The sequence below is a fragment of the Python bivittatus genome, unplaced genomic scaffold (genome assembly GCF_059951505.1).
Source record: "Python bivittatus isolate LINGU-HERP-01145 unplaced genomic scaffold, Pbiv_v1 ctg000520_np1212, whole genome shotgun sequence".
Lineage (NCBI taxonomy): Eukaryota > Metazoa > Chordata > Lepidosauria > Squamata > Pythonidae > Python > Python bivittatus.
The window spans coordinates 777247-805000 of NW_028277080.1; the positions used below are offsets into that span (position 1 = coordinate 777247).

The 27754-nt window shown below is 42.1% G+C and overlaps 1 protein-coding gene across 2 annotated transcripts in view; it reads right to left on the reverse strand.

Annotated features, from left to right (window-relative positions):
• Positions 1-17593, reverse strand: part of MFHAS1 (multifunctional ROCO family signaling regulator 1) — a 34984-nt gene extending 17391 nt beyond the window's left edge. For both annotated transcript variants that reach the window (XR_015797351.1, XM_088147460.1), the window contains exon 1: positions 13916-17593. Coding sequence is in view for 1 of the 2 variants with exons in the window: in XM_088147460.1 (XP_088003586.1) it covers positions 13916-17210 (3295 nt within the window). In the remaining variant the exon portion in view is untranslated. The remainder of the gene's footprint in view (positions 1-13915) is intronic.
• Positions 17594-27754: the final 10161 nt, after the last annotated feature.

Consider the following 27754-nt stretch of genomic DNA (forward strand, 5'->3'; position numbering starts at 1 on the left):
CTCCTTGTGTCTATGTACAATATAGCCTGTGTCTGAATAGTTTGTGTTGTGCTACTGAAACAGGTATGGAAGCACTCTTTAATTATCTTCTCTACTACCACGAACCTTTTCCAATGCCCACTTGCTTTCTTTTCTTTCTGCTGCAGTCCTTGGCAGCCCATCGTGCACCCTTCTGTACAGGTTAAGAACCTCCACATGAGTGATAAGACTTGGAATGAGGACACCAATGACGTTTCTGAATTGCTCGCTGCATCCTATTTGATTCCTTAAGTTTATTCTTCAAGCTTATTCTGTTAAGCTTATTCCTCAATTACAGAATCACATATGCTCAAGTAAACAATGCTGAACAGTATAGGAACTTAACCTAAAAGGGAAAAAATAAAATGCTACGCCCTTGCTTTACTGAATTAAGCCCCAGTTGGGTTTGTGAGAAATTAGATGTGCTTTGCAGATAAGTGTCAGGAAGTTACACTGCCAGAGTAAATTACTGGCTTCTGTTCTTCGCAAAGTTCAAGAAAAAAAGGGGGAGGGGCATGAGGAGACTTCAAATGCTTTAGCTTCCCTTACTGACAAAATCTTTTCCAGTTAGAACATAGCTGGAAGTGCATTCTTTCAAAGGAATGACACACTCCACTGGAAAACCTCCCTCTGGCTGCAACAAGCCATTTCATAAACATAAGAGATAATTAAAAAAAAATCTATTACCATTTCTTTTCTTTTAAGGCAACCACCGGGGCACTGATTAAAGCAATGTACTGTACTACTCTTGCAACTGGGATTACAAGTTTTTATTACATTTGTTGTTTATTATGGGACTGTGCTGATTTTATTTTCTATTATCAAGCCAGAAAACTGGTAGAACTAGCATTACATATAAACAAAATGGAGGAGTGCAAAATAAATGAATGGGGCTCTTGTAGCTAATTCTCATATTCCTATTCAGTACTTGCTTTACATATGAATATAGTAAGCTAATCAGTTTCCATATCTCCTCAGACATTGTGCTTTTTCAATCATGTTCACTGTATGCATGGGGAGGGGAGAAACTGCAGTTAAGAAAACAGATCCCCTTTACAAGATGATTATTGAGACCTGACTCACCCAGACGCAAGTCTTTAGAACAGCTACCCTACCTTTCCCTGAGCTCACACAATAACCATGCAGGCTCAGGAAAATACATGTATATATGTTATTGTGAAACCTAGGAAGAGGCACAGCTCTTTTAAGGAACTGCCCTTCCTGGATCTGAAGCATTTTTGCCTTCTTCAGATCAGATTGCTGCACACAACTCATACAACTCAAGATTAGGATAAGCAGATATATCCAAGGGTAATTGACGAAAAAGATGCACAATAATGCATAAACAACATAGCTAAGTACAGTAGTGCAAGATTCAAATTTATTCCTGGTGCTATTCTATGACTGCATAGCCAACGTTCTTTCTGTACTGCAACAGCTCCCACTACATTATCACTGAAATTTATCACATAAACTAGGGATGTTTATCTTCAGATAGCATCTGCAAACCCCAACATTAAATAAAAATAAATGTATATAATAGTAATTTTAAATGGCTGAAACACCAAAATCTTGTGAGATGTGGTGATCTCCTACATTTTTGGCTATTCATTTTTAAATTAGGATGGTAATTTGGGTAGCCATTTTAGGAACATGTGCAGTGTTCCCCAGACCAGACACATGAAACTAAAGCCTTATGGCTTCCCTGCCATAGGAGACCTATGTTCTCATGAAAATGATGCTAGCTATGAAAGACTTATGTAAGAACCAAAGCCGTGGATGAGACACTTTACCACAAGTATCTCTTCTCAAAAAAATCTATCTGCTCATCAGGGATATTTGGAGATAAGAGCAGAGGCCAGCTCTCTTTGAAGTAAAGGAGAAAGATCTTTAGTGGGTTGTTTGCAACAGTATTTAGTTGTTCGCAGAACATTTGCTAGCAGTATAGATTCCCCCTCCTGCTCTTCACATTCTACAAATCTGATCTGAGGTGTTGGGGAATTCTCTGAAACATATCTTCTTGTGAGATTAGAATTAGAAGCTCACTTGCATAACATCTGACATAATTCACTCAGTGTTTTAGTTCCAAAGAAATCCATTCCTAGAGAAGAGCATTAGTGCTTGTCCTAGCTTGTCTTTACATAACATCCTTGTTATAACAAGCTTTTGCATCTTGTTCAACTGAATGTGTTCTCAGTATTTTCTTTTTCTAAGCTGCAACATGCTACTGGTTTAATTTTGTATTCCTTTTATGATCATCAACTGAAGCGGCTGTGGTTTTATGAAGAAAATATTAATTTAAAATTAATACATCCTCTTAAAGACTGGTTTCTTAGGGAAATTCATTATAGACCAGTTCTCACTAATGTGTTAGGACAGTCTGGGTTAACACTAACCCATTACATATTTAAGTGATGTCTAACTCCATTTCATTTGTCTTCAGCTGCCAATAGAATATTGTTTTCCAATAGCATGGATTCTTCTTAATCTAAAGACACATTTAATTCATTCCTATGAATGACTGACAATTCACTGTCCTTTAAAGAATATGCCAAAATGTGGTGCTTGCCACACCTCACTGCTTTTAACAAGGTCACAAATTAGTAGAAATACAATTTCACAATGCAAGTAAAAAGATGACAATTTGATACCAATAGAAGAGAATATTTGTAGCTCAGGGTTGAACTGTGGAATCCTTGGGGTTCTCTGAGCTTGGCTGTTTCCTTGCAAACATTTCGTTACCCAGCTAGGTAGTATCTTCAGTGCTAGAATGGAGTTTCTCAGAGAGCAAACCCCACTCCATTCTAGCAGTGAAGATGTTACCTAGCTGGGTAACAAAACATTTGCAAGGAAACAGCCAAGCTCAGAGAACCCCAAGGACTCCACATGACAATTTGAATTTTAGGAAAAACACTTCAATATCCAACAACTGCAAATTAAGATTGCATAGAAGACATGATACTTCTTTGAAATGTTATAGATCAGCTTTGCCATATCGAGTTCCAACCTCATTAAACAAGTAACATTTGGAAAGTAAATCAATGCATTAGTGAACTTTTTATGCCTGTAAGTGCACATGGACTTTTCATCTTTAAGTCAAGTATTACCAGGTGTGAATTATTTATGACCAAGTTGCTTGCATGCAGCAGCAGCAGATACACCATTATCACTGAAGATGAAATGAAAAGGGGATACAGTTATTAAACTAAAGGAACAGTGGCGAAAACACTGGGTTTCTCAGAGAAGGACACAGCTTTTGACTGCCCAGAGATCAGGCACTCTTAGCTAAACCCACCACTTCAACATGTGAAATGCTATCACTGCAACAGTTAAATTTATTTAAGCTTAAATGACTATTCTGTTAAGTTCAAAAGTCTGTGTGTATGTTCAAGGGCTGTTTCTGTAGTCAGCTCATAAGAATTTAAGAACATTTTTTTCTTCTTTTGTACCTCTTTCCATTATATTAGACAGGAAACAGTATATATGGAAACAATGGCATATTAGCATAAGACACAAGTAAAAATGCATATGCATTTGTTATCCAGATTGGCCATACATCAAGATAACAATCAGCATCCATTCCCTAACTATACTGTGTGATCACTGAGGAGCAGGATAGTTTATAATTCCAGAAATTGCGCTAAACAACTTACAAGAACACACTCATATTTTTAAAGGTTATGGAAACAGCAGCCCTCAATATAAATAAATAAACCAACTTTTCTTCAGTTACCTTTTATACCCTAGCAGTTGGTCTGTTGGATATATTATTAACCAATGCTTAATTATGCTTGATATATTTTGAATCCAGGCCTGCACCACTTTAGTCTGCAGGTGGAAGGACTTGGATCTAAGAATTACTCTTGAAAACCAGCATGTCAGGTTCTACGTACTCCTTCCTTGATCCCCAATCGTTACACTAGTCTATTACGTTAGTAAATTACATATATTGTATGTAATTTATTTGCTCAATGAGAAATACAATTTTCCCAGCCTAGTGCCATTTAGATGAACTGGGACTATATAATATATAATTCCTATCCTAACCAGCATAACCAAAATACAAATGACTGGAAATGATGCAAGCTGTGGTCTAATATATTTGGAGAGGCTGGATAAAACTGTTGATCTTGGTGCACCCTCTTTAAAATAACTACCTCTTATCCCTTTCCTTACTATTTCTACCCAGCTGAAACACAGTGAAAAACGGGCAAAAACTCTCTTACAGATTTATAAATCCTCCAGTTATTACAAGATTCTACATATGTACCTACTATTTTTCCACGTGGCTTTGTCAATTAATATTCCTATGATTAAAGTGGGATTGGCACCTATACTTGCAATTTCCTTCTACTTTTATATTTATTATTTTTATGCTTTTATTGTTGCACATTCTGGGACCATTCTGTGTTTATGTCTAATTTCCATTGTAAACTGTTGAGAGTCACTCCCAGTTTGGTGGTATATAAGGATAACAAATGCATATGCATTTTTACTTGTGTCTTATGCTAATATGCCATTGTTTCCATATATACTGTTTCCCGTCTAATATAATGGAAAGAGGTACAAAAGAAGAAAAAAATGTTCTTAAATTCTCATGAGCTGACTACAGAAACAGCCCTTGAACATACACACAGACTTTTGAACTTAACAGAATAGTCATTTAAGCTTAAATAAATCTAACTGTTGCAGTGATAGCATTTCACATAACCTAAATAAACTAATCAAGCCTCTTTATCTCTCATCCACAGCAATTATTAAAGAAAAAAATCAAAGACAACATACGTCTAGCATAATTGCAGATGCTACACAAGTACCTTCTCTCCAACTCTAAGTTAGGATTTTGGCACTGTCCTTTTATAATATGTGGGATGCCTTAAAGCAGACAGCAGAGAAAAATCCAGGGAAGCAGGAACTGCCACACATGTGCTGCAAATACTCATAAAGCACCAGCAAAACAATGTAGACAAAGCTTCAGATTCAATGTTGGAAGAAAACAATGGGTTATTCTTGAACCTGCTCCAAAGGTGGAGTTTGAAATCAGGGAGAAGACCTCACTTTTTGAGGAAAAGTAGAGCTTCGGTAACCAGACAATTTGGGGGGCTATTAAGGCCAACATTTGTGCCTGGATTTTAGAAAACATTCTCAATTCCCTCTGTGCGATGTTTCATAGGACTGAGAAGCACTCAACACCAAATGAATGAGCCAAAGATAGCACTCCCTCCAGCAACTCTTAAGCCATATTCTAGAATTCTGGAAGAATTCTGGTTGATGTCTTTTAAAGGTGGAAAAGCTGGAAAATACTACTGTAATGAAACGTGGCCTGAATTTATTTACCTAAGTCAGGATGACACACCATCTATGCCAAGCAAAATGGAGAAATAAATTGATTTTGGGGAGGACAGGTTTTTTTAAAAGAAATATTAAATTAACTGGAGATTTCACTTATTTTGTCTACTTCTCTGAAAATTAGTGGGAAATTATACTGCCATTATTTAGCATTTTTTAGCAGTGCGGTGTTGGATGGCTCCAGGAGCCATAAAAAAGGGAGCTAGAAACTATAAGTAATGCTCAGAACACAACGGATCATGGGCAGCTTGATTTAATAGTTTGCTTAGCTTTACATTGGAGCAAAGATCTCTGCTTCTTACTCTAACAAGGCAGAAGCAGAGATTACCTGGTTTCTTTAGTTACTATCACTACAAATGGAGTCATTGTAGTGGACTGCAGGCAGCCTAATTTGCTTCCACTAAGAATTCTCAAGAATGCTGGTTTATTATGATGTTCAAACAACTGATCTCAGAGTGTTTCTTGAACTGACTGTTGTTAACTGGATGGGATTAAATGTACAGGTGAAACTCGAAAAATTAGAATATCGTGCAAATGTTCATTTATGTCAGTACAGCAACTCAAAAGGTGAAACCAATATATGAGATAGATGCATTACATGCAAAGCGAGATATGTCAAGCCTTACTTTGGTATAATTGTGATGATTATGGCGTACAGCTTATGAAAACCCCAAATTCACAATCTCAGAAAATTAGAATATTACATGACATCAATAACACAAGGATTGGAAATAGAACAATATCGGACCTCTGCAAAGTATAAGCATGCATATGTACTCAGTACTTGGTCTGGGCCCCTTTTGCAGCAATGACTGCCGCAATGCGGCGTGGCATGGATGCTATCAGCCTGTGGCACTGCTGAGGTGTTACAGAAGACCAGGATGCTTCAATAACGGCCTTCAGCTCCACTGCATTGTTTAGTCTCATGTCCCTCATCTTTCTCTTGGCAATGCCCCATAGATTCTCTATGTTTAGGTCAGGCGAGTTTGCTGGCCAATCAAGCACAGTAATCCCATGGTAAGTGAACCAGGTCTTGGTACTTTTGGCAGTGTGGGCAGGTCCCATGTCCTGCTGGAAAATGAAGTCAGCACCCCCATAAAGCTCGTCTGTGGAAGGAAGCATGAAGTGCTCCAAAATTTCCTGGTAGACGGCTGCATTGACCCTGGACTTAATGAAGCACAGTGGACCAACACCCGCAGATGACATGGCTCCCCAAATCAACACAGACTGTGGAAACTTCACACTGGACTTCAAGCATCGTGCATTGTGTGCCTCTCCATTCTTCCTCCAGACTCTGGGTCCTTGGTTCCCAAATGAGATGCAAAAGTTGCTCTCATCAGAAAAGAGGACTTTGGACCACTGGGCAACAGACCAGTTCTTTTTTTCTGTAGCCCAGGTAAGACGCTTCTGACGTTGCTTGTTGTTCAGGAGCGGCTTGACAAGAGGAATACGACATTTGAAGCCCATGTCCAGGATCCGTCTGTATGTGGTGGCTCTTGATGCACTAACTCCAGCCTCAGTCCACTCCTTGTGAAAGTCCCCAACCCTTTTGAATGGCCTTTTCCTGACAATCCTCTCCAGGCTGTGGTCATCCCTGCTGCTTGTGCACCTTTGTCTACCACACTTTTCCCTTCCACATAACCTTCTATTGATGTGCTTTGATACACCACTTTGGGAACATCCAACTTCTTTTGCAATTACAGTGGTACCTTGGGATACGAATGCCTCTACTAACGAACTTTTCAGATTACAACCAGCTCCGGCCGCAAAAATTTACCTTGATGTGCGAACTCCGCCTCGGTGTACGGTCATTTTTCCGCCCTGACACGTGGTCCGCGGCCATTTTTCCGCCCGACACATGGTCCACGGCCATTTTTCCGCTGTGCTGCGCCCGGCCGTTTTCACGCCACGCCCGGCCGATTTCGCACCGCGCCCGGCCGTTGCCACGCCCGGCTGTTGCCGCACCGCGCCCAGCTGTTTTTGCGCCGCACCGCGCCGCGCCCAGCCATTTTCCCGCCCCTGACACGTGGTCCGCGGACACCAGAACGGATTAACGGTAATTACATTGAACCTTATGGGAAAATTTGCTTCGGGGTGCGACCAAATTCAGAGGGCGGAACGGATTAACCGGATTTACACTGAACCCTATGGGGACATTTCCTTCGGGTTACGACCAACTCGGGATACGCCCAGAGTCACGGAACGGATTAAGTTCGTATCCCGAGGTACCACTGTACCTTTTGGGGCTTTCCCTCCTTATGGAGGGTGTCAATGATGGTTTTCTGCACAACTGTCAGGTCAGCAGTCTTTCCCATGCTTGCAATTCCTGCTGAACCAGCCTGAGAGACCATTTAAAGGCTCAGGAACCCTTTGCACGTGTTATGGATTCATTAGCTGATTAGACTGGGACACTTTGAGCCTAGAATATTGAACCTTTTCACACTATTCTAATTTTCTGAGATTGTGAATTTGGGGTTTTCATAAGTTGTACGCCATAATCATCACAATTATACCAAAGTAAGGCTTGACATATCTCGCTTTGCATGTAATGAGTTCATCTCATATATTGGTTTCACCTTTTGAGTTGCTGTACTGACATAAATGAACATTTGCATGATATTCTAATTTTTCGAGTTTCACCTGTATACATTTCATGAGATTCACAAGAGTAGGGCTTGTTTTTAGGGCTCTTCTCCACATTCCACTCTCCAGGAAAGTCTATCACTTGGAACACAGCTGTCCCTGAATCGCTCTTCTTGTCGTACCTCTGAAAAGAGGCTGGCAGAGGGTCAATTGCTGTTCACTGCTGCAGCCACTGTTGGGGGAATGAGCAGGGAAGGAAATTCTTCTTCCCTTTGCTGCCCACCTTTCTCCCCACACTTGTGCCAAGCACAGATCCTCAGCTTTCCCTTATCTTTGTTGCTTTTAGTCCCACGCTGCTGCAGCACCCAGTCCAAGTGCAGATTCTTTCAAATGTGAAGGTTGCTTCGGTTGCTATTGTTGGGAGTGCCAATGGCACACTGCAGCAAGCACAGAGACAAGGGGAAATGAGCAAAGGACAAGGATCCAAGCAGGGCAGGGGAGAGAGAGACAGAAAGGTAGAGCATGAATGAGGCAAGCAAGAGAGGTTACTGGGGAAAGATCATTGTGGTGGTAGGTGCTGGGGGTTACTGGTGGGAATAGTGACTTTCTGGAACATTTTGCAGGAGGTCAATATTCCCTTTGAGAACTTGGAGAGCCAAGTTTGGTGTAGTGGTTAAGGCATCAGGCTAGAAACCAGGATTCTAGTCCCACCTTTGACATGAAGCCAGCTGGGTGACCTTGGGCCAGTCCCTCTCTCTCAGCCCTAGGAAGGAGGCAATCGCAAACCACTTCCAAATCTTGCCAAGAAAATTGCAGGGACTTGTCCAGACAGTCGCCAGGAGTCAACACTGACTCAAAAGAGCACACACATACATACACACACACACACACACACACACACACACACAATATTCCCTTGATCCTAAAATTTGGGTTACTGGGGGAGGGTATGGTCTCTCCAGACAAAGGAGAAATGGCCATAGAGGTACAGAGCCCTGTAGCCAGATTGCAGAGGACAGCCCTGCAGCAAGTCAGTTGGAGCCTTACAGATACCCAGCCTCCCTCAGATTCCTCCTATGCACAACCCAAAATATTTGCATGAAGAAAAGCTTGTTCCATTTTCTAATGGAAAGCATTTTTTGCTGGATCATCATCTCAGTGCCAGGGCAAGGACGTATATGGATGAGCTTTCAGAATCAATTATTTAATCTGGGACAAGCAGTTATAAGAATTCTCAGTGACACTAAGTGAACAGTGGTTGGAAAAATATTACAAGGCTGGAATATGTGCACATTCCTCCTGTATTATGGAAGCAAGTAGCAACCTCCCCACTGTTTCAAGGAACAGTCAGCAAAAAGATCAAAGAATCCCCACCCTAATGAACTTACCAATAAATGAGGTACTGAATGACTGCTAGGAACTTGACAGCTGGCATCCTAACATAATAACCATCACACGCTTCACAGGACTTTCTCAAAACCACTCAACTAAACTCCTTTTATCTTTACATAACAGGGATGACTAATGAGATGAGAGTAATTTCTTTTTACTTTTTCATGATAGCTATACTCTTCATTCCTTTTAATAATTCACATTATACAATAGAGTGGAGAAGGGGATCCTCTGCAGGTTCAGTTTTTGGAGGGCCACAGGAGATCTTCTGCTGATGCAAAATGATGGCCCAAAAAGGGTGGGTCCAGTTTTCTTTGGGATTTTTTATGGTCTTCCCAGGTGTTTAAAAGTGAAGATTGGAAGGAGGCTTCTGGGAATAAATCATTCTAATTTCCACTCTTACAATCTTATAAAAATATTCCAAATCATGTCAGAGTTTGCACTTCTATTTGTAGCCTAATTTTGGGTAAGGACTGACAATGCATAATTGTGCTGCTGAAAACAAGCCAATTCACTGCTGAATTTTAATTGTACAGTCTCAGGTCACTGAGAAGAGATGCAAATGGGGTATTGGGGTGCTGCATACAGCCTGCAGCCTGCTTTACCCCAGCATCAGAGATGTTTTATTTTAGGGAACTGACAACATGTTCTGTTACATCTTGAAAATAATGGGTAAAAGTGATCCTTGACATCTCAAATATGATTCCCCAAAATACTTTGATGTGTGATGATCTCAACTTTGGAATGGTCTTTTGAATGCTCCTTTGTCAGCACGGTCATAGGAACAAGCTGCCTATTCAATGAAGAACTAACCACACCCCCATTGGGTCATGTCAAAACCCAGAATTCTGTATTCAGCATCCCACCTTTACCCATGAATGGCAAGAATAAGCTCAGTTGCTTTTCAATGCGGAGGCTCATTCTGATGTTAAACCCCTTGGGGTAAAGAACTGTCTTCTTTGCTGGTGCTACTCTGTGAAGTGCCAAATACATACATGGATAAATAAAAAACAAACTGAGGCCCTAAGATAAATGTACAATCCATCATACAATGGGTGTTCTCTCAATTGTTCTTGAACAATGACTACTCACATATACCTGCAATTCCATTAGATATGTAGCTAAATCCCATTTTAATGTGAAAACAAACCAAATTCCAAGTGTGCTATCAAAGATATTAGGAAGTTCTTAAACTCACTTTTTGCAAACACAACTGAGTGAGAACTGATACATCTTACCGTGAATAAGCCCTATGCTCTAGTTTACACAGCTGCCAAACAAAAGAATTATGAAATATTGAATGAGATATCTTCTCATGGAAAACTATCCACATGTATAGAGCCAGACAGATTTGCCATCCAGGCACTGTCTACAGTGAAAATTTTTTATTTTTTTCCCCAAGATTACCAAAAGCAAGTATCACCATGTAAGAACATTTCTAGCAAGTCAAAAATTAATATACTATTTGAATGAAGTAAAATCTGCTCATTTCTTTCCTCTCCATCTTAATGAAACACATTCTCAAGTACTTGAATGGTCTAAAGGAAAGCCCTTATAAACACATTGCTTATTAAGGTCAGATGTTTGTCTTGCTTTTTTGCCAGAATATGTTCTGCCTCCCAGAAATACTCTTCTGGTGTTCTGACTCAAGTCTCCATTACAGAAATCAAGAAAGTACCAACCAGTGATGTTAAAAGCAATAAATTCAAGATGACCCATTATCAGAAAATTCAGTCTGTCATACTGAAGAAAATTTAGAGTCATCACCACAGCATGCCATGTCTTGGGCACGGGGGAAGGAAGGAAAGGTTGATTATCTCTCCCACTCATACAACTAAAAGCTGGGGTAGACGTAGCATTTTGCAATTCTTCAGAAAAATGACTCACAGTCATACTTGTGTGCAGAGGTCATCACAAGCATTTCTCAGATTCTGGAAGAAGTTGAGCCAAAAAAAGGGATAATTCACTGTCTCAGTGGCTCCCTTTGTGGCCTACAAGATAATGTAACCTAGGGCACAACTGAGAGCTGCACAGTGTAGGACATCACCTGACTGGGCAGAGCAAAGAGCTTTAACACTGTTGCCTAGTATAAGGCAATGGCACTATAGATGGGAGGGGACTGCATTAGTACATTCACTCATACACATTGGTTTTTCTCCCCAAAGGTGTGGATAGCAGATAGCAGCCACTGGTTAGTTTAGAGCTTAGCATGCTATCTGAATGTATAATGTATACCACTTCCAGCTTCGCCCAGAAAATGGCACCAGGGCTTGCATTAGCTTTGTCTATGGCTTTACTTTGATTAACTAAAGCACGGAGCACACATTGCCTTTACTCAGGTTACATGCTAAGCCCAAATCAGGCAATGACGAGTTTTGGTAGTCATGGGATGGAAATTAGCCTACTTAAGCAGGCACACTCCATGCTCAGCCATATGCCCAAATGAGCATGATGTGTAAACTGCCCCATACTAACCACAACTCTATACTCCTGCCTATAATTCTATATACTGTGTGGCAGGAATACACAGGCCTACTTAAGATTTCATCCCCGTGACAGGAAAGAAGAGGATACGTTCAAAAGCAAGCTTTCTCTGTAATGCCTCCCACACCGTGAAATGCACTACACCACAGGTATAGCTGGTGCACTTTTCCTTGCGTTACAATGCACTTAAAATAATTGCGTTTGGCTCTTGGAATTATGGAAGCCACTGATCTTTTAGTTTATGGCTACAGAGCTTTTAGTGCAAATTGCCAAAAGACTGGAGCAATACAAAAATCCCGCTAAATAAACAAAAATCAAAATCATTGGCTATTTATATGGGCTTAGGAAAACTAAGAAGCACAATGTGTTAGAAATGTATACAGAAATAGATTTTGCACAATGAGAGCCAGTTTGGTGTAACGGTGGAAGTGTTGGATTAGGAGAGGTGAGATCCTCAGACCCAGAAGTTCATGGGTCAGTTTGGGACAATCTCTCAACCCAACCACCTCATGGGGTTGTTGAGGGAAAAATAAGAGAAGGGAGCGTTACATATGCTACTTGAGTTCCTGAATGAAAGGCTGGATATAAATTTAATGAATTTATATCATTTACATGATAGGTATAACTCCATAAATAAACACTATATTGAGCATGTTTAACAAACTCTTTCAAAACACAATCAAATTTCTGTAAGAAGAAATAGGCTCCACTTTACTTAACTGTTTTAATGTTCCCCTTACAAGCAATTTAGATGAAACTCCTGATGAGATATTGTTTGCTTCCTTTACATTTTTTGAAAACAAATTAAGATTTTTTTAAAAAAAAATCCCGAGGCAGTTTGCTTTATGAGCATTCAAAAACATTCAGAATTTTTTCGCATGTTATTCATCAGGCCTGAGGGGAAGGCAGCAAGCACACACCCATCTATTTCCACATGGAGAAATTAAATGGGGAGTCAATCACACATTGACACTGGAAATGGGACAAGCCACATGGTAGCACATACACAAAGAACCTGTCTGTTTCAGGCACAGGTATATAAAAAGAGGTGCAGGGGAACAGAAGAAATTGCCAATTGCTGCCCATTTCACATGGCCTGTATGCCACAACCATTACAGGCCTATTAAGATGTAGGGTAGCAATATATGTAAGGGCATGCATGTGTGTGTGTGCTCACACACACACAGAGGTTGGTCTGCTTAAACACTGTCTCCTGAATCAATCAAGTTGGTTGGGTTCATTCAATACAATGAATCATAAATTAAACAACAGTGTTCAGACAACCTAGCCAACTGAATTTTAACTTAGCATTTTGTGCAAATGCAGCCATAACAATTTGCAGAAGTGCCTGAAGAAAGGGTATGGATTCAGCAGCAATCAAAATGTGAATAATGCATGGAGATGAATACTCGCAGGGCTAAATAAAGCAGCATTCAGGTTGCTTCCTGTATATCAACATTCTGCATAAAGTTTAGAACCTTTTCTCGGTGCTGTAGTGCCTATTCTAGGGAAAGGTAATTTAATGATTACTTTATGAAGTAATCATTAATATGAAGAACTTTATTATATTTCTGCAATTTATTAGAAAACTAGAAAACTGGGAAATGCTAAAATTTCTCATCAGGATAAAATAAATTGCTTGTATAGAGCATCAAACTTACCTTTGGATATTTTTTTCTTCTTGCAGTAATCAGACTATCTCTTTGTGATCTACATAATCCTGCTAAGTGGGATTTTAATCATGTAATTCATGCAGATATGTGGTAAAATGGCTCCCTATACCTACCAATTCACAGGCAACTACCTGCACTTGACAAACCATAATCTTTATCCAAACACTGTACATATTTAAAATCTTGCAGCACATAACTGGTTGAACTCACAAAAGCTAAGCAGAATGGGAGCTAATTAGATGGAAAATGACCAGGAAATCCCAGGACTGAAAAAAAAAAAAAGTTCAAAAACATCCCAGAAAAAAACAGTGGCAAGGCATTTTTGTACCGTTGCCAAGAAAACAATGTGGATGTGCCCATAAACTCAGCTCAATGCAAAGGAGACTTTATCTTGACAATCAGCTAAAATTTCTTACCTGGAAAGGTATGCGGGTGGGGTGACCCTCTTTTAAGGCACTTGGAACAGAGGACATGCACAGTATAGTATAGGCCTGGCCATTCTTGAAGCAGTACATTTAGTTCTTCCACTAGTGGGGTTATGGCTTGCCAAGCTGTCCATATATTTGGTAGAGATGCATGGCTAGCAATAGACAGAGTATCTGGTTGTTGGGTGCCTTTGGCAGGCCTATAACTTACAACTACTGGCACTTTCCCCCTGTACGCATAGATCTGATATTTCCCGTCCGACCGCTGAACCACATGGCTGTTAATCTGAACACTGTAGCGGGCAAACAATCCAGGGGGAAAAATGAAGGGAAAGCTGTACTCAATCTGCAGCTGTTCTGCCACAAAAGACTGCCCACCCAGACTAGTACCATTGATCCACGCCTCTGCGTGAGGCATCTCGTTCTTCACATAGCAGGGGAACTTGTACCATGCTGTGGCCCCATTCAAGGGTTTGGATTTGGGCTTATTGACACAGTAGCAGAGTCCCATTTTCTCTAACAATTCCAGGAGCAGCTGCAAGTCCTCTCTGCTTTGGATATGGGGCTTGAGAAGCAGATGAATAATATGAGCAGGGAGAAGACCGTGGAGCAGGAATCCTTCCACATAGTGGTGGAGCTGTGTGGCCTTCATCTCATCCATGTGGGTGCTGCTGAGCAGTTTCTGGAGCAACACTGAGGCCTCATGCTGGCAGAAGACGTTGAGAATGTCGATGAGCCTGGGCAAATTGTGGAAAACATATTCTCGCAGGGTCAGGTGCTCCTCAAAATACAGCAGCTTGCCACTCTCGTGCAAGTAGGAAAGTGCGCTTTGGAGACGATCCTCAGTCAGCCCTGCCTGCAGGCCAAGTCGAGCGGAGTCCCACCAGCTGAGCCAAAGTTGTTGAGCCTGAGGTTGGAAGTGCAGCTCCTCCAGCACTTGCCAGGATCTTGGCAGTACCCGGTGCAGATTTGGAAAGATGTCTCTGTGCTCTGCCACCGAAAGGAGCTTCTCTCGCAATCGGCGGACTTGGAAACAATCCCAGCAGTTTATAGGCAAAACAGGGGAGAGGATTTGTGGACGGTGGTTGAGCAGATACTGGAACTGAGCTTTCTTGCGCCGTAAGTTCTTGTCTGACACCCCATAGAAGGCAACATGGGGGCTGGAGCAGCGCAAATCGAAATCCTGCCCCAGAGCTTCATCCACCTGCTGGGCCAAAATCTGGAGGCCTTCATAGTCACACTTCTCCTGCCAGGCAATCTGGCGGTGGATGTCTAAACACTTCTCCTCCACCTCCCGTTCAGGACACAGGTCTGCATGGGTGCCCACCATACACACCACAGCATGGGGCACCTTCGCCCCCAGCCAGTGAAGGAAATGTCCCACAGAAGGATAAAAACACTGAGGCATGTAAGTGCTCAGATTTACTACCAACACATAGAGGGCTCCAGGAGAGAGGAAGAAGGGCTGGATCACATCGTAACTTGGGTCTCCTGCCAGCTCATATACAATGAAAGTCAGACCTCTCTCCACATCTGCTGTCCAGTCTGCCACCTCAATGCCTTTGCTGCTGCCTGGCAACCCTGCTACATGTGGAGTTGGAGGCATCAGGGGGTAACTCCCCAAGCAGGTTCCCCTAGGTATTTTAACTGATGGGGACAGTGGGATATCATCCTGCTGCTCAACAGCAGAGCCTCCTGTCTGGGTCTGACCCATAACTTTGGGGGGCTTGCTCAACGTATCCCACTTCTCAGGAGAGTTATATCCTAAACAGGAACATTTCAGAGGTGAAACAGACAAAGGGGAAGCCTCTGGCTGTTCCACAATGGGACAATGGTTTGGCTGTGCTTTTGGAGACAGAGGCTGGGGCAGATCTCTCAGGGACTGTATGAAGCACCCCCTCCTCTGGGCTCTCTCAGAATTCTTGTTCGCTGGAATGAAAGATGACTCGCCCTGCTCCTCTTCCTCTTCCTCTTCCTCCATGAGGCACTTTCTAAGCAGAGTTTTGCCTGCATTTTTCAGGCCCATGAGGACTAGTTTGAGACGGGGCTTCAGGGCAGGCTGAGAGTGGGCCAGTTCTTTCTGGTAGGCAGCTATGTAAGGGATGCCCTTCATACAAACCTCATAGGGGGGCTGGATCAAGGGGTTGTCTTTGATTTTCCAGAGGTTCACGCGGCTGAGTTGGCCAAACCCCTCCGGAAGGATGGCGATCTGGTTGCCCTGCAGTACCAGTTCTTCCAGCTGATGAAGCTTAACTATGGAATCAGGCAGGTAGCGGATGCGATTGTTGTCCAGCCAGAGCGTGCGGAGTTGACAGAGCTGGCAAAGCCCAGCGGGCAGCAGGGTAAGCTGGTTGCGACTGAGGTAGAGCTCCTCCAAGCCAGGAAGGGCCAGCACAGCTGCCGGGAAATCAGCCAGCAGGTTGGATGAGAGGTTCAGCATTTTGAGGCGCTGCAGGCTGCCAAAACCAGCAGGCAGAGCACTCAGGCGGTTCCCGTCCAGCATGAGGCTTTCAAGGGCGCCTAGCTGGCACAAGCCCTCAGGCAAGGCCGCCAAGCCTGTGCCGCTGAGCCACAAGATTTTCAGGTGCCGGAGAGAGGCGATGCCCTCCGGAAGAGACTGCAGGAGCCGGTTGCCTGAGCAGTCCAGCTCTTCCAGGGCGTCAAGCTCCAGCAGCACTTCAGGGAAGGCGGAAAGCTGATTGTGGTCCACGTCCAGGGTACGGAGCTGCTGCAGGTGGGCCAGCGCCTCCGTGGGCAGGTGGCTGAGGCGGTTAAAACTCAGATCCAGCTCCTCCAGCTGTCGTAGCTCGCCCAACCCACCCGGCAGCGTCCCTTCGGCTCCGAGCTGGTTGTGGCTGAGGTTGAGCTTACGAAGCCCGCGCAGGAGCGCCAGCGCCTGGCCGTCGTCGCGCAGGAAGCGCAAGCGGTTGTGGCTGAGGTCGAGCTCGGCCAGGTGGCCCAGGTGCCGAAGGGCGGCGGCCGAGGGCAGATGAGCCAGCCGGTTCCTCCGCAACGAGAGGACGCTGAGGCTGCTGCCCACGGCGGCGCACAAGCCCTCCGGCAACTCATCCAGGCCGCGCCCGCTCAGGTTCAATGCCTCCAGCGGCGAGGTCGGCGGCGGCGGCGGCTGCGAGGACTTCAGCTTCGGCGGTGCCTCCGGGCCGCTCTCCCCCCGGGAGCCCAGCTCTAGCTCCAGTTGCTGGAGGTTGCTCTGCAGCTTCCTGGCGCGCAGGGCGGCGTCTCGCCATAGCCAGGCCGCCTCCTCTGGACGCTCCATCTCGGCCATGGCGCCACCGCCGCAGCGTTTCTAGGGCGCGGCGGGACGGGAGCAAAAACGGGCCCGGGCACCCTCGACCCCGGGCGTCCTCCTCCTCCTCCTCCAAGCCGGGCCGCGCCGCTCAAACCTGGCGGGGGGCTCCGCCGCCACGCTCGCCATGGAGGCGGCGGCTCTTCGGCTACAAAAGGCGCGCGGCCCCCGAGAAGTGCCGTCTCCTGCGCCGTCGCCGTCGCCGCGCCCGGCGGAGCATCCTTTCTCCTGGGCGGCCGCTCCCAGCGCGAGGCGACGCCGGTGGATGCCCTAACTGGGACTGAGGAGCCGGCGGCGGCGGCGGCGGCGGCGGCTGCTGCGGCAGGAGCGGCGCGAGCAACAGTGGCGCCGCCTGCCGGCACGTGACCGCCTGCCTGCCTGCCTGCTTCCCTGGCGGCCGGCCTCCGCGCCCGGAGCCGCCCTTGAAGGAAGAAAGGGCGCGTCAGGGCAGACGGCGGCTGCTTTTCCTCGCGTCCCTTTATTGTCGCGGCTGAGGAGCCCCGCCGCATCTGCCAATCATCCTGTGGGTGCGTGAGCGGGCTGGAAGGGCAAGTAGGTGATTTGCCCTTCATGGGGATCCATTTCTTCCTTCTAGAACTGAGCTAGGCTGCCCTGCTGCTGAGTAGACTTAAGAGGGTCAAAGAGACAGAAGAAGGCCCCTGAAATCTGGGGGTCTTGGGGAAGAATGCTGCCCCTGCCCACAGCCCCACCCACTTCCTTTCCTTGCTCATTGATTGCATCCCTTTCTCTCCTTAAACATTATTGAGGGTAGTGCACGGCCTGCAGAAAATCGCCCGCCTATGTCTTAGAAGCGCAGAATGGTATACAGCATCATTCCCTCCGAATGGGTTGGACGGTGACTCACATTATTCCCAGCAAACATGTCGTATATCTGGCTGGCAGCAAGCTGGAAAAGACTGCATAATTTACTCTCCTTCCCCCATGCAGGTTAGGTTGCTAGTGACGTCCAAAATTCACTTCGTGAGCTTCATGATTAGAGAGTTAACTTCACACCTTTTCAGACATAAGATGGCACAGCACTCTTACCCCGCATTGCATCCCATCCTGTAGCTGTGTGGCATCGTAAGTTAATGTCTTGCCCGTGACTGAGCAGCCATAGGTCCTAATAATGAAGGCAGAGCATTTGTTTTCCTCCTCCTAAGAAATAGGATCCCATTTGCATTTGCAAAATCAAGAAGTATACCAGTGAACATTGTAGCTGTGTGTTGTGCAAAATGCTAATCCAAGGTTAATTGGCTCATGGTTGATATTATTAACACAATTGCCTGAGTTCACACAATGCATTGGCTCTGTTTGTGCAACATTCTTCACTTGGTGACCAAATGAACTCATTTTTTGGATTTGTACATTGAACTACAAACCACCAAACTGGCTGGGATCACTGAACACTCTAAGGCAGAAAAAACTAAGCAAGGTTTGTTGGTTTGTTTGTATGTCACATTTATATAGCTGCCCATCTCACACAAAGCAACTCCAGGCGGTGTACAACAATTAAAATAACAGATGGGTAAAAAGATGTAATTTTAACAGATTATAAAAAGATAAAAAAATGATTATTAAAATTGAAAATAAAAACATTATCAAAAATTTTTTAAAAATGAAATTTTAAAATATACAAGCCTCACGGAGACAGCAGAATATCAATTACAGTGAAGCCATCTAAGAATGTCTCTGGTTCCCAGAAACTCCAGGCCTGATGGCATAACCAGGTCTTGAGGGACTTCCTAAATGACAACAGGGAAGGGGCGAGCCTAACTTCAGGAGGGAGAATGTTCCACAAGGAGGGAGCCACGGCAGAGAAGGCCCACCTGAGCTTAGCCTATTGTATGAATGTAATCTCTAGATGATTTGTATGACCAATGAACCACACTGACCACATGGCTGGGTTTCCACAGTACACTGAACAACTGCATATTAACTTAAAGTTATGCACATCCAACTAATAGGTGTGAACAGCATGCACTTTGCTTGTTTCCACTCACAGATGGTGTGATCATTCAATAAGAAAGTAGACCATGAGGTTGCAAACATGACCAAACGTGATGTGACCTAAGGTTCTTGAGTGCAATGGTGGGACACAAATATAAAAATCTGGGCTTTGCATCATGGTGTCACATCACATGTTTGGTCATGTTTGCAACTTCATGGTCTGTACAAGATAGTTATATAAAAGAAGATCATTCAAAATGGTGCCTAAGTCCTGGAATACCTCCATGGCATTGCCCTCATTTAAGAGGGGAACCATAGTAGATCGAAAACTATAAATAAGAAAAGATTGTACCTTACTTGGGATGATTAGAACCAGCCATTAGAAACTACCCTGTAACAGTTCAGACCATTGGTCCATTGGTTCAGTGTTATAGTATTTATGTCAGCATTCCCCAATTTCATATTCTCGCATCACCACAACAAATGTCTGTGCTGTCTGGGGTTGTAATACTTTTGAAGTACAGCACCAGGTTGGGGGAAGATTGGCCTACTTACAGGAATTTCAGGTGAGGATCTTTCTCAGCCCTGAGATGCTGGGATTGAAGATTGAACCTGAGACTTTTACCATGCAAAGTATACAGAATGCAGTAGTGCTCAGATAAAACTCCAGCAGTTGTATCATGGATAGCCAAAACAGAATCTTATTTCAGTGAAGGATATATTCAGAGGAATAAAACATGCTTGACTGACTCAAGGATCACATCTGAAAGCAATGAAAAGGAGGATATGTCAGCCTTTCTCCTCCACACTACATGGAATTAATGTGTTAATGTAATCAGCAGCAAAAAACACCTTTGTTTTCAGAGAATAATAATGTAGGTCATACTGACTAGGAACAGGTTTCAAACTTGGCCAATGTATATTAAAGTGGTAAAACAGTGTCGTAAATATGTGGGTTAGATGATGAGATGAAAAGGAAGATGGAACTTTTGTACATTTTGGATTTGTGTAGCTTCTGTTCCTCATGGCAAATTGTAGCACAAGCCAAAATTCTTTCTTAGAAGTATCATTCTCCTTTGCATTTCATCATCTATTGCATTGGTTTATATTTTAAAATATGAATTGCAGCATTTGTTACATATAAACAGCCTTTTAATATAGCTGTAGTATCAATAGAGCTATTCTTACATATGAAAAAATAAGTAATATTTTCCATAATAATACCTTTGTTTAATTAAACAGAAAACAAAAGGGGAAAAAACAGAAGAAAGCAAAACTATATGTAGACTTCTCATGTATATGTATATAAAGTTTTATATACAATTTCAATAAAGGATGATCATATTTTACTATAATCATAATCTACATAATCTACATCTATAAGTAACTCAATCATAGGTCACAAGTAACATCAGATCTTTAGTCAACTGAGTAATTGGAGCCATTTCCATTGTCCAGTGCTCAGTTACCATAAATAAGTATTCAGTATGTAGTTCAAAAGAGTATGAACATCTGAAAATACTAAAATTTGTCTCAAAGTAAAATTGATGTATGCAGTTGTTTCTTCCCAGAGCATAATTATAATGCTAGTAGAGCTATTCTGAAATATGGGTAAATAAAACATGTCTTCAGTGAGGAATTTAAAAACTACTTTGGGATAGTACCTTTATTATTATTAGGCACAAAAATATGCATTATTTTAAAATGAATCTTTTAATCAGGCAAGATATAATATTTAGAATTCTGGAATAAGAGAGTTAACATTGGTAATAGAGTAGTACCAAAATTGGTATAACTGGGACAGGCTTCTCTTGTTAGCCAGAATGAGGTTGTCCTTTCCAATAGCAGATTCTATTCTAGATTCTAGTAAAATCTTGTTGCTGGGTTGTGCCCCATGTAAACTGACCTGCAACCCATTAACTAGCTTTCTGCATGTGGGTGCAGAGGAGAATATTGTTCTACCACCAGGGCTGAAGAAAATTCAACTGCCATTTCAGTTGGCTGCTGCACATGGAATGGGAAGATGCAATCTTATTTGTCCTCCTAGCAGAATGATTTGATCAAGTCCTGAATAAAATAACTAGAATGCAATATATATGTACTGTATATATATTTTTAGTCTGGTCTGTAACCTTCACTTAGGTTTATTCAGAAATGAGTCCCATTGATCTCAGAGACATGTTCCTGAATTTAGAGCACCCCAAGGTGGACAGACTGGTCTGAGCATGCTCCATTCCAATCTTGGAACTCAACAGAGCTTTGATTCTGATCTGTATCTCCTGATTCTTGAAGTTTTACAGAATTTAACATCACAGATGTTTTCCATTTATGTATATTTCTATGGCAGGGAAGCAAGGAAGGTGGAATATTGGATTTTAGGTCTTCCATCAGGCCACTGTTGATTATACCAATGACAAAATCTTGAGAGGGGTGGGTTAGTAGAAATGTCATTTGGTCAGCAAGGCTGCTTAATTTTCACCAGACTCCTGTCCTAAGCAATCATATCATAGCCCTTCCTTAGCTACATTGGTCAATGGACCCTGCCTAGCAGTTTATTTTTATTAAGCCTTTGACCTTTTGTTCAGTAACACTGACCTCTGTTCAATAGTGCTGTTTCCTCCTGTCATTGTTTTCACAATACCACATTTAGCAAAAGTTGAAGACCAATTAATTCATTCCTTATACTTTCACCACAGCTATACTGCATTCAAGAAAGGCATCATCATTCATTTAGAGACACCACTTCCCTTGGTACAAAATTATCCTAAATTTTGGTATGTATATTTTTTTTCATCAGCTAAAATGTAAAACTTAGGATAGGGAACATGTGGCCTTCCAGACCCTGCTGAACAGCAACTCCCAGCATTCTTCACTACTGTGTTGATATACTGGGAGTTGTAGTTAAGCACACTTTGTGTGCACAGGTTCTCCATCCTGGTTTATATAAACTACAAGTCCTTGTGTCCAGATGCCACAAAGAACTGTGGTTAGTGCATGAAGCCTGAATCTTGTGCAGGCTGATTCATATAACAAAAAATATGGTTTCCTATTAAATTTGAATCAGACCTGCAAGTATTTGTTATGTATTGGAAACCAGAAGTGCTGTATAATGGAATTTTAATGCAAAGAGAATCTTTGTAAATTCACAATCCAAACATCTGGAAAAGATCTAAAAGGTTTTCTAGTTTGTAAGCCCCAGATAAACCCAGTCATGCTTCCTGGGGCAAGTAAAAGTCAGTTTCTATAGAGTATAAAAACAGAAGATTCATTGTATGTAAAAGAGAGATAATAGTTAATTTCTAATAAACCACTGATGTGGTATAATTAAATATCTCCTGGCAGGCATGTGATTCAGCTGGAATAGTAAAAAATACTAATGGACAGTGGCTTATGGTTCCTTACAGATCCAGTAAGGATGATGTTAAACTGGGAGAAATATTGTTTTGCACGAGCTAAAATAATACATTTTGCTGTCTTAAAAGGTGGTTTTTGCTATATTCTTGTTATCGGAAGTCAAAACAGAAGGTAGCTATTTTAATTTGTTAAATAAAAATCTTCCCAAATATACTGCAGGTTGATGGCAGGCATGTTGCTTTTGAGACCTTAGAAAGACGCTGGTGCGCCTTCCAGGTGGAAACATGGCAAACTAGCACATCTCCACAAACAGCAGGGATGATGCAGAGGCAAAGGCCAACAGGTGGGCGATATGCCTGAGCTAACAGAACTTCTCCAGACAAGGAGAAGCCATGAGATCGCTCATATGAGCTCTGGGGGGCAGCTGCCCGTGAGGAAGCCCACAGGGTCTGGAGGGACCCTGCGGGCAACCTGCAAGTAGAGCGCCAGGAGCCGCAGTAGAAGACATCATGCTCACCGCCTCTCACGAAGCCTGTTTAAAGGACACTGGGTCTGCTGGATCCACTTTCTAAAGCACATTTAAATGGAGCAAATTTAAAGCATAAGGAGAACTTCAGAACAGTAGAGTACCTAATACTACCTGGGTGAGTATACCTTTGATTCAGGAAAGATTAAGGTAAAAAGGAAGGAATCAGTTACAAAGATTTAAAAAGAATTAAATGCAAAAAGCTTCTTGGGATTTTGGAGTAAGAACGGACTAAAAGGACAGTTAAATTTGGAATGCTGCTTTATTTAAAGTATTTTTGAATTACATAAACAGATAATATATATCTCCGTGGGAAAAAAGAATGTTTAAGTTTGTTAAGGAAGCTGAATGGCTGACTGCGTCAAAGAGATAAGTAGAAAAAGAAGGGAAATATTAAGTTTTGAGAGGATCATGTGATTACAGAACTACGGTGTGCTGAAAGGGACTAAAGTATCATGGACATGGGGAAAAAAGCCTCTCTTTAATTTTTTACTCCCCTTTTATGAATTACAAACTTGAAATATTCAAGAAATTATCTTGAAAAAGATAATAATTTTGATTGTAACTGCTGTAATGAAAGCAGGAAATCACTTCTTTATCTTTTTTTTCCTTTTCTTTTAACTATATTGTTTCCTGCACTTTTTTCCTCTCTTCTTTTGTTCTTTCATTCTTTTATATATTTCTTATTTTTCTTTTATTCAAGTAAAAATTCTCAATAAAAGTTAAGGAAGGAAGGAAGGAAGGAAGGAAGGAAGGAAGGAAGGAAGGAAAAGCTGGTGCACACAAGTACTAGACTCAGCTAAGAGAATCATTATGTCAACAAAGATCAGGTGTCTGATGTAAAGTATCTGTCAATTCAGGAAAATGGGATGAAAAGTCCTAGGATTTAAACTTAGAGCTATATTTTTATCTTTGACCTTATGTGTGCTGTACTGAAACTATTAACTGGAGAAATGTTAAAATATGGGTATGGATTGCTTATGGAAAATCAGTGAGCCCATTTTAAGAAATGTGTAAGTGCTCTAAGACATTTCAGAGCGCTCTGATTCATATGATCTGGTCTTGTTCCGTTTTATGGCTTTCTTGGTTTCAAATTCATTACATATGTTAATACAGCCTAGTGGGAAATCATAGTCAAAGATGTAAATGTGAAGCTAAATTATATTCCAAAAATATGGAACTTGACCTTTGGCTCAAGCCTGGGGTTTGGCTAAGAATATTATCCTATTTAAGTGAAAGGAAAACAATACTTCAGATGTCATAGAGTAGATTCAGGAGATATATTGTTTGTCAACAATGTATGGATGTGGTGGAAGCATGGATAGGTTGAATGGACAGGAAGTTATGGGGAGAAATAATGAATGGGACCGTATGCCTTTAATTCCTTTGGCTTATTTTCCCTTTTTGTGTTTTGCATTAATTCATCTGTTTGTTTTTCATTAATAAAGCAGAACACGGAAAAAATAAAGCAATGGTGAAAGAAAAAAGAAAGCAATACAAAATAGAACAAAACAAATTTCTGTATAAGGGTTTCTCATACATGTATATAAAATATTATCCAACAATTTCAATAAAGACTGACAATATTTCATTTTAATTGTCCATACATAGTCTATATCTGTAAGCAGCTCATTCATAGGTCACCAGTAACATCAGGTCATCAATCCACTGAGTAATTGGGGCTATATGTTTCTCTTTCCAATGTTGAAGAACTAATTTCATAGCAATAAATGCATGAAGAATCAATTTCCATTGTCCAAATGTCAGTTTCCATGTAATAGGTATGTAATTCAAAATAATACTGTGTGTATGTCCAAATATAGTAAACCTTGACTCAAAATCAAATTGATATATATATATAATTACTTCTTCCCAGAATACAATAGCTAGGACATTGCAAAAATATGTTTTAATAAGGCAGTACAGGTAGTCCTCCCTTAACTATCACAATTGGGACTGGCAACTCTTTTGCTAAGTGACGTGGTCATTAAGTGAGATATCATGTGCCTGCAATGGGCTTACAACCTCACTTCAGCCATGGTCATTAAATAAGGCAGCACATGATCAGACTTGCAATTTTTCTCCATTGATTCTGCTTGTCAGAAGCCAGCTATGAAGCATGCAGATGATGATCACGTGACCACGGGACACTGTGACAGTTGTAAATGCCCACCGGTTGTGAAGTGCCTGAATCTCGATCATGTGATTGTGGGGACCCTGCAACAGTTGTAAGTGCGAGGACTGGTCATAAAGTTACTTTTTCAGTGCCATCATAACTTCGAACAGTTGCTAAACAGGGCAGTTGCTGAGTGAGGACTACCTGTATTCTCACTGTATCTCCAACAACTCAATGCTGTGGGGTCCAGTAACTCTGAATATTTCAGTAAATCTTAGATTACATCTTATTCAACAAAAGGTATTATTTTTGATTTTTTGCACTTCACAAAGCATTGCTTACCCTGAAAGGGAATAATGTGATGGGTATATTTGTATGTAAATACTAAATAATTAAGAACGTTCCAGTACTTTCAGAAGTAATATAACTAGCATTTGTGAATCAGAGCCCAAGCTGGATGCATGAAGTGGGTAAAGTATGTGTGAATGTGGACATATAGACATTCTGTCTCATAGGTGTGCATGGGAGCATGCATAGACACACCTCACACATACAGAGAGAGAGAGAGAGAGAGATGCTCATTTGGTATGGTGGGTCAGCTGTTTTCAAAGAGATATTAAAATGTGATAGAACTGGATATAAAGAAATCGGATCTCCAGCGACTTTTATCATTGTGAACGGCAATTGGGAGTGGTTTCAATTAGCCCAGCTCCCACACTCTTGAATGATGATGAATTTGGCAAGTTGGCACAGGAACAGCTGCCTCAGTGGCTGCTCCAAAGTAAATAATCGCCAGTGTTATCTGAGCTTGCAAAAGCAGCCAAAAGTTGTTGCAATAAATGGTGCATGTGCTAATACAAACTGCTATCTTTACTATAGTCCGGCACTTCTCTCTTTTTCTAACAGTTTGATCCCACTTCACCAGAAGAAAAAAGTCTCCTCTCCCTTTCCCCAGGAGTCTACTAGAACTGTGGAACAGAGACAGTTGTGTATATATTATTTATGCCACTTTGGCACCCCAAGCGCGGAGCACACAGACTCCTTACAACAGATATTCCTGTTATGGAAGGGATTTGGGGAAATGAGCAGTATTCTTTGCTGTCTGTGAGAACAGCAGTGTAACATCCAGCCATCCTCTTTCCCTGCAATGTTTTTTTTCCCCCCATTCATCCCTTGTTTCTTTGATTCACCTTTCCATTTTCTGCCTTCTTATGACTGGATTCACATGGTTTTTAAGCCAAAATGTGATTTGCCTGTTTTGGCTTAATAGATTGTGTGACACCAGCCAGGTTTGTAAACTACTTTTTATGGTTTAGTGTATTGCACAGATCCAGCCAACCATGCAGACTGTTGTTACATAGCCCTATGTACATTTCAGCTCCTGCAAAATGCAAATGGCAACTGCTTCATGTCACACTACACACACAGCCACAGGTAAGCCTCAGAATTTGGTGAAAGTATCTCACAAAGCTGGGGACAATAATGACATAAACAGTCCCACTGGCCTATAATAGATACGTTACATGTCATGCAAACACAGGCTTAGGTCATTATAATTATCCTCTTCCTTACATTTCTAATGTTCCCCAAGATGGACTGACTTAACTGTTGAAACTATTGTTTCTTGGAGCTTCAGGGATATTGGAATCATTCTTCATGTTGGAGGTTCAGATGAGACCACACAGAAAAATACTGGTGGATTGTATTTTTATTCCCATGCCTGTTTGGCCTAGATACTATTGACATACATTTCTGGACATGCTGCTGTACATAACATCATTCATGTCTAATGTTTAACAACAACTCCCATTTAATCTCATTCTTGGATGCTGAATGACATGCAATCTGTCATACTGTAATGTGCTACTCATTTTATTAGTGAACTCAACCCAGATTTTGTGACTGGTTTTTGGAATCAGGAGATCAACCTGACCAATCAGTCGGGAGATGATGAGAAAGAAATGTCAGCGTCAGAAGCAAAAAAGAAACAGTTCTGCCTTTCAGCCTACAGATATCGACTGTATGAAGGGAATGAGGGATAGATTGACAGGCAGTCCAGAGATCCAGAGAGTCCAAAGCTCACTTAAAGTGCAGTCCACCCTTGAACTGGCAGAAAATTATACAAGCACAACATTTGCTGCCCCTACTGCCAGTTCCTATCCTGCTTCTGTTCTGGTATCCCACTGGATGATTTCAGGTCTGCAGGGCACGTTAAACAAAGCTATTTATTAAAGCCTCTTTCTGAACATCACCAGGTATCAGGAAACCATCCATGGGTTTAGCTGTCTTTCCAAATGCACCACCGATACAAACCCACTGACTGGGGGACTTCTGCCGGTGCAGTTTTGAAGCTGCACAGTCCTGCATAGGTCAAATCATAGATCGAAACCTGGTACCTCCCCAAAGCCATTAAGGGTGCCAAGTAAAATGGGAGAGCCCAGTTCTTTCAAAACATTCCATCTTCTCAAAGCTTGCCAGAGAGCTGATACATGGGCTCTGGAACAGTGTTTCTCAACCTTGGGAACTTTTAGTTGCATGGACTTCAACTCCCAGAAATCCCCAGCCAGCTGGCTGGGG